Below are 11,955 nucleotides of genomic sequence, written 5' to 3'. Positions count from 1 at the left end.
CCTGTCGTTTCTTGATGACGTAGTTTGTAGGCGGCGAATTCTGTCTATTGTGTTTATCTTGAGCTTTACATAGTTGTGTCGTGAATGGATACAGCTTTATCGTTTAAGATTATTACACCTCTCTCGGACATGGACTGGAACACATCTTAAAGATTAGTCAGCTTTGTCCGAAAATGCGAAAATGAACAAAGGGTGGCTCGAGCTCGAGAGTGATCCAGGTGAGACAATTCGACAAACAACACAGCTAACGTTCACCATCGTTAGCTTCCACACATCCAGATGGACAGTTTAGCTTTCTAAGCAGCTTGATTTATTAAGCGTATGAAAGCAACTTAAATGAAACTCAAAATTGAAACCCCGTGAACAAGAATATGTTTGACTATTGTCAAGTGGTGTGCAAGTTGATGGAGCGAGTAACCAAAGGCACAATATGAGGAGGGTTAACGTTATCAGCTAAATTATTAACGTTAATCTGGTCATTCGTGATGTTTTCTGGTGTATTCTATGTTATTCAACTATGAATAAAATGTTTGATAATTTCAGGACTCTTCACTCTGCTGGTTGAAGATTTTGGTGAGTAACGTTTGTACTTTTACAGAAGCCAAAGCCTATCCAGGGGCTTACTAAAGCCAATTAAAATCTATATTGTGTGTGTTATGTAGGTATCAAAGGTGTTCAAGTAGAGGAAATCTATGATCTTCAAAGCAAATGTCAAAGGTATGTCATTTGTATCCAATGCAAGTCTGTTTTGTGAACAATAATTGCAAGTAAATCAATAATGAAACTCTATGGCAGGTAATGTTAGTTAAAGTCATCCGAACTCATAGCTGAATATTCAGTGTTCATTTACTTACACCTTGTTGGACTGTAGAATCAACATGTGAACAATGTCTGGCATGATTTTATTTTTTAGCCCTGTCTATGGCTTCATCTTCTTGTTCAAGTGGATTGAGGAACGTCGATCCAGGAGGAAAGTCAACACTTTGGTGGATGAGACTTCTGTCATTGACGAGGAAATTGTAAATGATATGTTCTTTGCTCATCAGGTAAGCGTTAATGTCATCATTGGCAATTATTGTAGTTATTGATGTCACATTAAGTATTTTGATTACTGAGCAACTGATTTGTGTAAAATCTTTTGATAATTTCTTATGAGCTGTCATGCTGTCAGTATTAAATTACATTCGATTAGATATTCTTTCCTGTCATCTAAGGTAAATACATTTTTGCAATAGTACTGTCCTTAATGTAAATGTGATGCTCCTGAGCCAATTTCATTCATAGTCAATAATCATAAACAGCCATTTAATATCACACTAGATAACAATTACTCTAGTATTTATGTCCTTACTTTTTAATTTAATTTGCAAAACCAATGACAAATGCCATTCACACCATATCTGACCTCAAAGTCATTTGAGAACATTATTTTGTACTATTAGCCATATGTATTCATTTTATATTGTATGAAATTGTGAAAAGCCAGCAGATTGTGGTACTTCTAACCAGTACCTATTTTGTGTTTTCACATTATATATATCGCAAACTGTACATTAATATCTAAAATTGAATAGAATTATTCTGAAAATGTTCTTTTGATTAACTACTATTAATCAACTATCAATAATTTCTGCACAATTCTCAAGAGACTGTACTGCTGAAAGAGAAGCTTGAATAAAAATCAATCAAAATTTTCGATATTAATGAAAGGACAGACAGTGCAGTTAAAACCTAACATATATGGAACTTTAAAAATCTAGACATCGATTCCACCTTACAAAATAGAAGTCACAAGATATTGTTCTGCTTCCAGTACTTAAAAATCATGTCTTGTAATAATGCCGATAGAAACACGTTTGATGAAATGCATATTCTATCTCTGACTTGTGTTTATGCTGTCTTTTTTGTACCTAGCTTATACCAAATTCATGTGCCACCCACGCTTTATTGAGTGTGCTTCTGAACTGCAGTGGCGTTGAGCTCGGCACCACCCTTAGTCGCATGAAGGCTTTCACAAAAGGCTTTAGTCCAGAGGTATGATGTTTCTTACACTCACTCATTTGAAAATCAGTTCTCAGATTTGTTTTTCCTTTGGCTGTTACAGTCTAAGAAATAATCGGAAGTTGACAAAACTAAATAAGTGCTGGATAGATATGGTAATCAGAAACTATATTTCTCAAACCTATAAAGAACCGACAATGGTCAACATTCAAATCAGGAGTTTTTCATATTTGTATGAACAGTCACGCACTCTCTTTCTCTCTGCATTAAGAGAGAGACAGACAGACCGACCTCTCTTTTGTCACCCACTGTCATGTTTAACTTTTGATTTTTATATATTTCAGAGTAAAGGTTACGCAATAGGAAATGCCCCAGAGCTTGCCAGAGCACATAACAGCCACGCCAGGTAGGTTACATCCTATGTGATTGGTACCATACTGTGAGAAATGTCAGGGGTTGTGCATTCATCAGTTTCTTAAGCTCTCTTTCTGTGTTTCTATGGAGACCGGAGCCCAGGCACCTGCCGGAGAAACAGAATGGGATAAGTGCAGTGCGAACTATGGAGGCATTCCACTTTGTGAGCTATGTGCCCATCAAAGACCGCCTCTTTGAGCTCGATGGACTCAAGGCGTACCCCATTGATCACGGTATGAGTACACACTGACAAAAAAATACAGTACTGTTCTTTTCACACTGATTTGTAGCTTTTTGGCTGCCATGAAAGCACTGAAAGTTGGCATAAAGGCTATGCCTATGTTGACAATAGGTTTGTATGAAATTCAATAGTTTACCTACTGTTATTTGTTATGTTTTAATATTGTTATAAGCCGCTTTTTATCCACTGTGGGGCCTGAAATCATGCCTCATTCATATTGTTATGGGATTCCATGTTATGACGCATTGCATGAAATGCAATAATGCATTATTTAATGTATAATATTTTACTCTATTTCAGGGCCATGGGGTGAGGAGGAGGAATGGACCGATAAAGCTCGGCGGGTTATCATGGAGAGGATTGGCCTGGCCACTGCTGGGTGAGTCCTGAGCCAGTTAGCTCAAGCAGCGATAGTTCAACTCCTACATCTTCTCATGCTGTTGCTCTGCTCTTTTTCAGGGAGCCGTACCATGACATTCGCTTCAACCTCATGGCAGTGGTGCCTGACCGCAGGATGAAGTATGAGTCCAAACTTGAAATTCTAAAGAGGAATCGACAGACTGTTCTGGAGGGTCTACAGAAGGTCAGGAACTACTGTAACCTTCCTCACCCAAAATAGAATACAAATGGCTGAGTTGTTGCAGCATGTCATAGTTGACAATTGTTTTGATGTTGTAATGTGGTATTGCTAATAATTCTTTATGCTCAGCCTTTTTTGAAGTATGAGATATAAGATAATGTGATGGGGACGATATTTAGCCAAGCAGGATCTCCTCAGTGAAGTTTACTGACATTGGTGAATATGCTGTAGAATATCTTTTGTATGTTGTCATGCCTTCAGATGATCCGGCTCACTCAGCCCGAGCTTGTCCAAGACAAGAAGCAGCAGGAGTCTTCCTCCGTTGATGATAACCCCACTGCGATCAAGAAAGAGGCAGATGTGGAGCCAGTTACATCCCAGGGGGCTAATTCAGGTACTTAAGTTGGCTTTATTTCCCCAGCCTTTCTTAAAATACATCTTCTAAGCATTTTCCTGAAATACACCGACTCTAATCTAATATTTGATTCAGTGGATGAGTCTGGAGATCAGTCTAAAGATGCCCCTAGCCCTTCAGGGAACGCTAAGATCATGGGCAAACCACCAGTCCCTAGAGGAGGAGGTCCCCAGCAAGTCACCAGTCCCAACCCCATTGTTCAGCGGCTGCCTGCCTTCCTGGACAACCACAACTATGCCAAGTCTCCAATGCAGGTAACAGCAGAAGTAAATGTCCTGGCTTAGAAAAAATGTTTTGGTTGTGTTTAGTTTGTGTTGCAGTTTCTTCACCAATGTTGGCCTGAAAAGATCTTTGTTAGAGGTGTTGGTTGTATTTTCAAAATGCAAATCCAATTTGTATCATTCAAGAATTTAATGAATAATACAAAAAATAAATCTCTGTTCCTGTTAAGGGATTATGTGGAGTTTTACTAAATATTCTCTGATTAACAGGAAGAGGAGGATCTTGCTGCAGGAGTTGGACGCTCTCGAGTGGCAGTGACGCCAAAACCCCAATCCTCCGATGATGAAGATGATTATGAGGATGAGGAGGAGGAAGTAACTGGTTCTGCAGGCACATCCAACAGGTTAGCATTGTAATGTGTATATATAGGTATACTTTATGTATATGTTTATGGCCTGACTAAAGTAAGCTAAAGCTCTTTAGATAATTTTTAGATTTTACTCTTGATTTGAATTTGTCGTCATTTAGGTTTAGACGGAAGGCAGGTCTGCGATCACGACCAGTACGGACAGGGACTGGAATGGAGAGCCAGATTGCCCTCACTGTATTGGCTGAGAAACTGAAGAAGGAAGCCCAAAGGAAAGATGCCCTAAATACACCCCTTTCTGTACGCACAGAAGGGCGCACAGGAGGCATTTGCATCACATCTGCTTCACAGCCTTCCCCCACACCCAGCAACGAAAGCACTGACACAGCCTCTGAGATCGGCAGCGCCTTCAACTCCCCGCTACGCTCACCCGCACGCTCCCAAGCTGCCACGCGTCCATCCAGTCCAGTCGCATCCCATCTGTCTCGTGTTCTGTTTGGAGAAGATGAGATGCTCAGACTAGACTCCAGACATAACCGCGCAGTAAGAGAACTAGGTCCCTCTGTCAGCGCAGCCTTGTTACACCTGCAGGAGGATGGCATCATCTTTGCTCTCCCTCCATCTGGTGAGTACCAGAGGTCTTTTACAATATTTTGTGGATGATTTTCATAGTCAGAGCATATTAATCATCATATACAATAGGCATAAACAGGACCTTTTTAATGTGAATAACATGCACTTATTGTATTAAAGGATTGTCTGAGTCTAACTCATTTTGATAGATTGCTACTTTATCTCTTCTCTGTACGGTAGATTTGGCTGCTGATGGCACAAAGCGGCCTCACTCTCTTGAGAAGATAAAAGACCTCTCGGCAGCAGAGAAGGGAGGCGTGAATGAGGGAGATGAGGGACCATCTGTGGAGATAAAACAAGAGTCGAGCAAGGATGGAGCAGAGGTGAGGCCTAGCAAGGAAAAGCCCAATGCTTCGGAAACAACAGCAGACAGCAAGCCCCATGGGGATAAGTACTCTCCCAAAGTAAGTCCCTGGATATCCTTGTGTTAAAATGAACTGCAGTATGTACCTTTTTAAATATTTTTAATCCTTCAACCTGCCAATATGTTTTTTAACATCACATTAGTTTTGCATGTTTTACTTGTGCTGCCAATAAGGAAGTTGTTTTTAAAGCTGTATACTATACAGATATAATAATAATAAACAACAAACACAATGAGCAGTTAATCTTATTCCGTCTCTTGCAGGAGCTGCTTGCACTGCTCAAGTGTGTGGAAGCCGACATTGCCAATTATGAGGTGTATCTAAAGGAGGAAGTAGAAAAGAGAAAGAAGTACAAAGTAGGTTTTGTTTATTGAAACCAATCCAATTCTGGTGAGTGAGATGTTGTTTTTGTTGGCTTTTAATACAAAAAATTGTTTTCATTTGGTCAGATTGATGATCAGAGGAGGACCCATAATTACGATGAGTTCATCTGCACCTTTATATCAATGCTGGCCCAAGAAGGTAAATCTAATCATCTTGAGAATTTATTTTCTTCTCTGCTCCCCCCACCCTTTACCCCCTTTACCCCTTTCATTAAAAACTACAATTAAACCTTTTAAAGTTCCACTTAAATTCCTAGGGTATTTGTGTTGGTGACTGAATGTTTCATACCTCTCCACTCACATCACACCATATTTATGAATATTGTTTAAAAAAAATACAGGGACACCTTTTTCTTCTTTACCAGCTTAACACACAAAATACAGCAGAAACGACAATACTGCATTCCCGCACATGTCCCTCCTAAAAGGAAGAACTAAAAGACAAAAAAAACATTTTAACCACCACACGTTTGCAAAATCCTAGTTACATGCTAAAATCAGTTGTTTTGTTGTTGTTATAATTGCTTTGATCCTTCACTCATTCTGACTGGGTATCTTCTTCAGGCATGTTGGCTAGCCTTGTGGAGCAAAACATTTCTGTGCGTCGTCGCCAGGGAGTGAGTATCGGCCGGTTGCACAAACAGAGGAAGCCAGATCGTAGGAAACGCTCCCGACCGTACAAAGCCAAGCGCCAGTAATTCAAACAATCATAACTTCTGTAAGAAGCTGAGCAATCACCACAGAGAAAAAGAAATTGATGCAATCCTGAGCTGTTTCTTAACGGCAGTCTAGTGTTGTATTTTAGTCTGAGCCTCCTCTACTTCATGAGATCGACCATGTGTTTGGTTAGTTCTTATCATTTATGTATATATGTACTTCCATTTTAGTCACAATGTAAATGTTTGTCTTTCTTGTGCCATTGCTATTGACTGTTTGTAAATATGAAAAAAGGCATGTGCCCAATGGTGTGTCAAATGCTTTTTCATCTAGCAAAGTATTCATTATTATTGAAAGACCTCCTCTCCAGTCTTATGGTCAGTTTAGTATGTCACCAAATATTCAATTTGGTAACAATAAGTCGATACTTCCTCAACCCGTGTTTTTATGGTGTTCTGACAAAAGAAGGCCATGTGTTTTATTCCTCCATAGCATTTCAGGTATAATCTCTTTACTGTTGGTAATTCACTTTGTAACATAAAAAAACAAACATCTTTTAATCACACACTTGAATGTTTTTTCAACAAAGGGTCGCTTGCTGTATATGAATATCTTTTGAGGTCCTGCAAATGAGAAACACGCTGTTATTTTTGTACTTGAAATGGATCTCAAAGTGAGTGATTATTAAGTTGGATGTGTGATCTTGTATGTTTTTGTACATATGTAACCGTTGGTTGGCTTGCCTGTACACTGAGTTCAGTTGTTCTGTGTGCTTGCCAATTCATACTACAATAAAGTCAATAAAAATGTCTTGCTATAATCCAGATTTCATTCTTTCCTTTTTTAAATTGCGTGACTAGAATGGTTGATCCAGGATTACAGTATTTTATATTGAGAGCGAATGTATTGACGTAGGATTCCCCCTCATAGGACAACAACATGTTTACATGACATGTTGACATTTATGTTACAAATCTTACTAGGCAAACAAGATTAGGTTTATGATATCTAAATGTTTTACTGTAGTGACAGTTGGTGTACACTAGGGAGAGCAATCATTCAGGAATGTGTTGCACCATCTCAGGAGAAGTTCACAATAAAATGGATTGCAGAAGGATTGTGTTTTGGCACCATGGCTGTGATGTTCATGTGTATTTAGATGCATATGTTGTATTCTTAGTGTGTTTGTGCTGGTGTTATTTTATAATAATTAGATATTTTTCAGAACAATGTCAGATTGTCTCTCGCCATGAAGTTGTTTATTTTATTTTCAATCTGACACTGTCCTTCTTTACCATATCTTTGAGCGCTAATATGATCAGTAGTCAAGTACACACAGCAGCATATGTGGGAGTGGAAGCTGAAAAAAGACCCCTCACCTACACATTTGTACATTCTGTAGTGTTATGTCACCACTGTTTGCCTGTGATTTGGTTTAGAGACACAAACCAAGATCTGTGGATTTAGGAATATCTGCTCTGCAACTACCAGTTATTTTCATTACGAATTAATAAATGTTCCCTTTCCTCATTTAGTTGATTAATCTATTAGTTTATACTATTTAAGAAACGTTTTTTAACGTTTTTTTTCTTTTTAAATGAGTTAAAACTCAACGATCTGATATCACTTACTGGTTTTAAATATTAAATGAAAGAAATGGAGGCAGGTTCCCAAAAATGTCAATGTTTCTTAAATTAACTTTGTTATGTCACTGTCTCTTAACTTTTAGTGTCTTTTAACTTGTCTTGTTCTGTGTTTTTTTGTTTGTAACTATCTGTTTCTTATGCTGCTGCCTGTCTTGGCCAGGTCACCCTCGAAAAAATAGATTTTTAATCTCAATGGGACTCACCTGATTAAATAAAGGTTTAAATTTAAAAAATAAATTAAAAAATGGCAACTATTTTCTTAATTTCCCAAAGCCCTATAGCTGCTAATTAAGAGTCCAAACACCAAAAAGTATTTAGTTTAATATCGTAAAGAAGACCAGAAAACAAGCAATATCTTCAAAGACTGGAACCGAGATGTCTGGAACCGAGATGTATTGGCCTCTTTGCTTGAATTACTTATATGATTATCCTAATCAATTATCAAGATATTTGCTGATTAATTGTCAAATAGATTAGCCAATTAATAGTTTTACCTTTACAGATTTTGTAATTAAATGATGAGTAAGCACCATTTGTAGTGTACTATGGACCTTGTTTAGGCTCACGAGAACAGCAATGCAAAAAATATGGACACATATAATAATGTTTCAAACTAATCACGTGTGATGTTGCTGGTCATTTAGGTTAATAACAAATGGTCTATGAGGGAAAGACGGGTATTAAATCAGGGAGGTCCATGTGGTCTCTAGTCATGTGCTTTAGACTAGAGGGCTCAGAGGTATTTGCGTGGTTACTTGAGATAACCGAGCGTCGTGAACGCGCACGTATGAGCCACTCAAGTTCCCACCCATTGCGTCAGCGCGCTCCCTCACCCTCTCCGTCAGCGCGCTTGCTCCGTGCGGGATGCTGAATTGTAGGTGATGATGGCGGAAGGGGAGCAGCGCTGAGTTTCATCTGAGTTTTTACCACAGCTGTAGAATCTACAACATCGTTTCTCTCCGTCGAGACCTATCCCGAGGCGATGGGGAATGAGGCCAGTATGGAAGGGGAGGGACAGGCGGGACAGCCCGGCCCCGCAGTCCCTGCAGCGGGGGCTCCGGCTTCCATTTCAGCACCACCGGACTCTGGACAGCTCATCAAGCCCAGCAATGGAGCGCCTGCCGGAGGAAGTGGGGCTGGACCCGGGCCGGGGATTAACAGGTAGCCGCTCTAGCTAGGACGCTTCTCCGCCCAACTGTGGCGAGAAATCGGGGAGGCTACACGGCAGCGTGGCGTGTATGCTACGGTACATCTGTACGATGTGGAGCGTAGATAGGCTTTAGGATCAACCGACTGCGTGGAGATAGACCTGCATGGGTGCTTAATTATTTATTTCAATATCCTTGTCAACACAATTCACCACCCCTTTTGAGACCCATTTCTGCTTATTGACAGCACCACCCTTTTACTCAACGTCAATTTGGGTCGAAGTCAAATTTGAAATGCAATGCTTTCGATGTAGAATCAATAATGCGTAAGTATAGCTTTCAAACGCTTCAGTAGGGATTTCTACGCCCGTTTTAACGGTGTCTGGCATCAGTAGCTAAGTAACATGAATGAATGAGCGACATTTTCCTCCTCATAGTGAGGTAGTGCCAAGTAAATATGAATACTTCGGAATGGGTCTCACAAATATTACTATCTCTCATAGCTTCAGGTGATAAATAAATTAGAAATGTAAATGATGCAAAGTGCACTGCATCTCATGTTTGATGGCTCACTCGGTTCCATTACGGGTTGATTTCATGAACATGCCTAGACATGAAAACCAGCAAATACGAAGTAATTCTAATAAATCACCTTCCTGTGTGGATTGTTGTATAGGGTGACAATGCTACCACCAGACAGCGTCATTGTGAGCACAGGACCGTAACGCATATGCCATATAGCTGCCTTACTCATCAGATCTCAAACCAAATCAATATGCAGTGGAAATTGTTTTTCACCATTATAACACGACACAGCACAGGAAAAGGGTAATTTCTTCTGGAAGTGTGGTGTTGCATCTCACCAAAAAATCCAGACACTGAACCATTGACAGTTATTGGGTAGCCTTACATAACAGTATTATATTATGTTGGCAGTTTTATGAAAATTGATTGATTGTTGTGCTAATAGAAGGCAATATAATCAGATACAATATTAGCATTTTTTACATTTTTTTACATTACATGTCATTTAGCTGACGCTTTTATCCAAAGCGACTTACAATAAGACATTTTGTTGTGTTTAATCACGTGTATAGCCTGTCGGCCTAGGTCTCTGTGTGGGAGGGATTACCCTTCCAACAAGATCTGATATTGCCTTAATTACACAGTTCATTAGTTGCAAACCTGAACATACACATGCAGAGGCACAGCTGTGTCTTGGATGTGCCACACCTGCTTACTCTCTCTGGACTTGCCATTTTAGCTTGCCAACCAATAAGATGTATATGTTCATTCGTGCTTCTTTCAGTTCTACAATTCAAACGGGCTCTTTGAAAAGTCTCTCTTGCCTGATTTGTGTTATTACACAAAACGATTTTGAGGCGTAGTGTGGAGCTGTATGTGTTCTGCCACAGTAACTAGAACATTGTATAGGCCTACCTCTGATCATGTTGAGGCCTGTCTATGTTTCTATTTGTACAAAACAGCCACTGTCCATCCATAAATTCACTGTGGGGCAGGTTTAAAGGCTCCATAATGTGATGTGGAGTGCTGAGAAACAGAGATGGTGAGGCAGAGAGTATATCATATAGCTGATAAAATGGGTTTCTTAAGATCAGGGTCCCCACATTCAGTCTGAATCTTCCCTTAAAATACTCTTTCACAAAGAAGTTGTGAGAGTGTAAGAAACAATGAGACAGTGGCTGTGTTGAGACTGTAGATAGGATACTTTCATCTTAATTAAAATGTGTTGCAGCATTTTATGAATTTTCCAATTAATATAAATGGGCACATACTATACAATCTCTCTCTCTCCCCCCCCCCCCCCCCCTCTCTCTCTCTCTCTCTCTCTCTATATATATATATATATACACTGTATATAAATGCATTGCAGTCTAGCTAAATCTGAGCCCATAGCTATGGGAGTCACCCTACTCTTCATATCCACAAAGCACCCCAATAGTTGTTTTCTGCATTAATCATAACAGCGTTGACTAAGTGCATAGTCATCCTGACTTGATGAACATAACTGACAAGCCTTTACATTTGTAAAAAAATACTTCCTTGTGTTGAATGCATGATCCAGATATTTCCTGTGTTTACAACAATGTGCTGCTGCTATATTTTCGTCTCACGGTTTTCTGTCGAACAACCAAATTAGTGTAGAGCTGTAATTGCTCCATCATGCTCATATGTTATGAAGTGCTGAGAGCTACTTGACTCAGTCAAACAATGTAACGCATTGAGCAATGTAAATCCACATAAATAAAAAGTCCATTGCAAACCTGAACAAAGCTATATTCATAAAATGTTCTTCTAAAACAGAGTGTACAAACGTATAACCTAATAATGAATGTACCTTCATGAAAGCACTGTGTAGCCTACACACACCAAAGGGGTTATCACAACTCAAACAAATAATGCAAAAGCAGTTCTTATTATTTATAATATTATGACAGCCATAGCATTCAGAAATTCAGAATGGCTTCCTATTACTGACGGTGTAGCCTTGTTGTCCAAGAATGTAGGTTAGTCTTTAATTTAAACACCTGTGAATTATTACCTCCGCCACAAGAATAATGCGATGTGTGTGTGCATGCATTTGTGAGTGAGTGAATGTGCACTACAGTGTCTTTCCACGGCTAATTCCGCATTCTGCTGCATCAAACTAAATATTATTTTGGTTGCCAGTTTTATCTGCATCCGTGTACATTATGTTTAGGGGGTTAAGCTGATTGAACCAGTACAACATACTTCCTCAGTACGTTGCATTATCTCAGACTGCATGGTCCATCCCAAATATACTGTGACATAACTGTGGCTGAAGCTGAACTCTGCTCAACTTATATTTGTCACTTTGTGTATTTTGGCAGAAAAGACACT

General features: G+C 39.4%; 2 protein-coding genes across 2 annotated transcripts in view; both read left to right on the top strand.

Moving 5' to 3' along the window:
• The first annotated feature begins 1 nt into the window (after window position 1).
• Window positions 2-7,098, top strand: bap1 (BRCA1 associated protein-1 (ubiquitin carboxy-terminal hydrolase)). The gene is made up of 17 exons (XM_034532958.1): window positions 2-218; window positions 544-573; window positions 663-717; window positions 914-1,046; window positions 1,915-2,034; window positions 2,346-2,407; window positions 2,506-2,648; window positions 2,957-3,035; window positions 3,116-3,239; window positions 3,498-3,630; window positions 3,727-3,905; window positions 4,143-4,276; window positions 4,402-4,865; window positions 5,054-5,277; window positions 5,502-5,594; window positions 5,688-5,760; window positions 6,186-7,098. Exons 1-17 carry the CDS (start codon window positions 182-184, stop codon window positions 6,317-6,319), a joined length of 2,217 nt encoding a protein of 738 aa, XP_034388849.1. The 5' UTR covers window positions 2-181; the 3' UTR covers window positions 6,320-7,098.
• A 1,808-nt stretch (window positions 7,099-8,906) lies between these two features.
• Window positions 8,907-11,955, top strand: part of bsnb (bassoon (presynaptic cytomatrix protein) b) — a 54,025-nt gene continuing 50,976 nt past the window's right edge. The window contains exon 1 of the mRNA XM_034533305.1: window positions 8,907-9,085. Within this exon, the coding sequence (XP_034389196.1) occupies window positions 8,907-9,085 (179 nt within the window). The remainder of the gene's footprint in view (window positions 9,086-11,955) is intronic.

The sequence above is a fragment of the Cyclopterus lumpus genome, chromosome 5 (assembly GCF_009769545.1).
Source record: "Cyclopterus lumpus isolate fCycLum1 chromosome 5, fCycLum1.pri, whole genome shotgun sequence".
In the NCBI taxonomy this organism is placed as follows: Eukaryota; Metazoa; Chordata; class Actinopteri; order Perciformes; family Cyclopteridae; genus Cyclopterus; species Cyclopterus lumpus.
The sequence above is the reverse complement of the archived record's forward strand: the minus strand, read 5'-3'. Positions and strand labels throughout refer to the sequence as shown.

Excerpts from the sequence above, each read along its gene's own strand:
- bap1 (XM_034532958.1), top strand. The coding sequence starts at position 182 with ATGAACAAAGGGTGGCTCGAGCTCGAGAGTGATCCAG. Across the intron at positions 1,047-1,914 it reads ATATGTTCTTTGCTCATCAG|CTTATACCAAATTCATGTGC; the intron begins GTAAGCGTTAAT and ends TTTTGTACCTAG. Across the intron at positions 5,761-6,185 it reads ATCAATGCTGGCCCAAGAAG|GCATGTTGGCTAGCCTTGTG; the intron begins GTAAATCTAATC and ends TATCTTCTTCAG.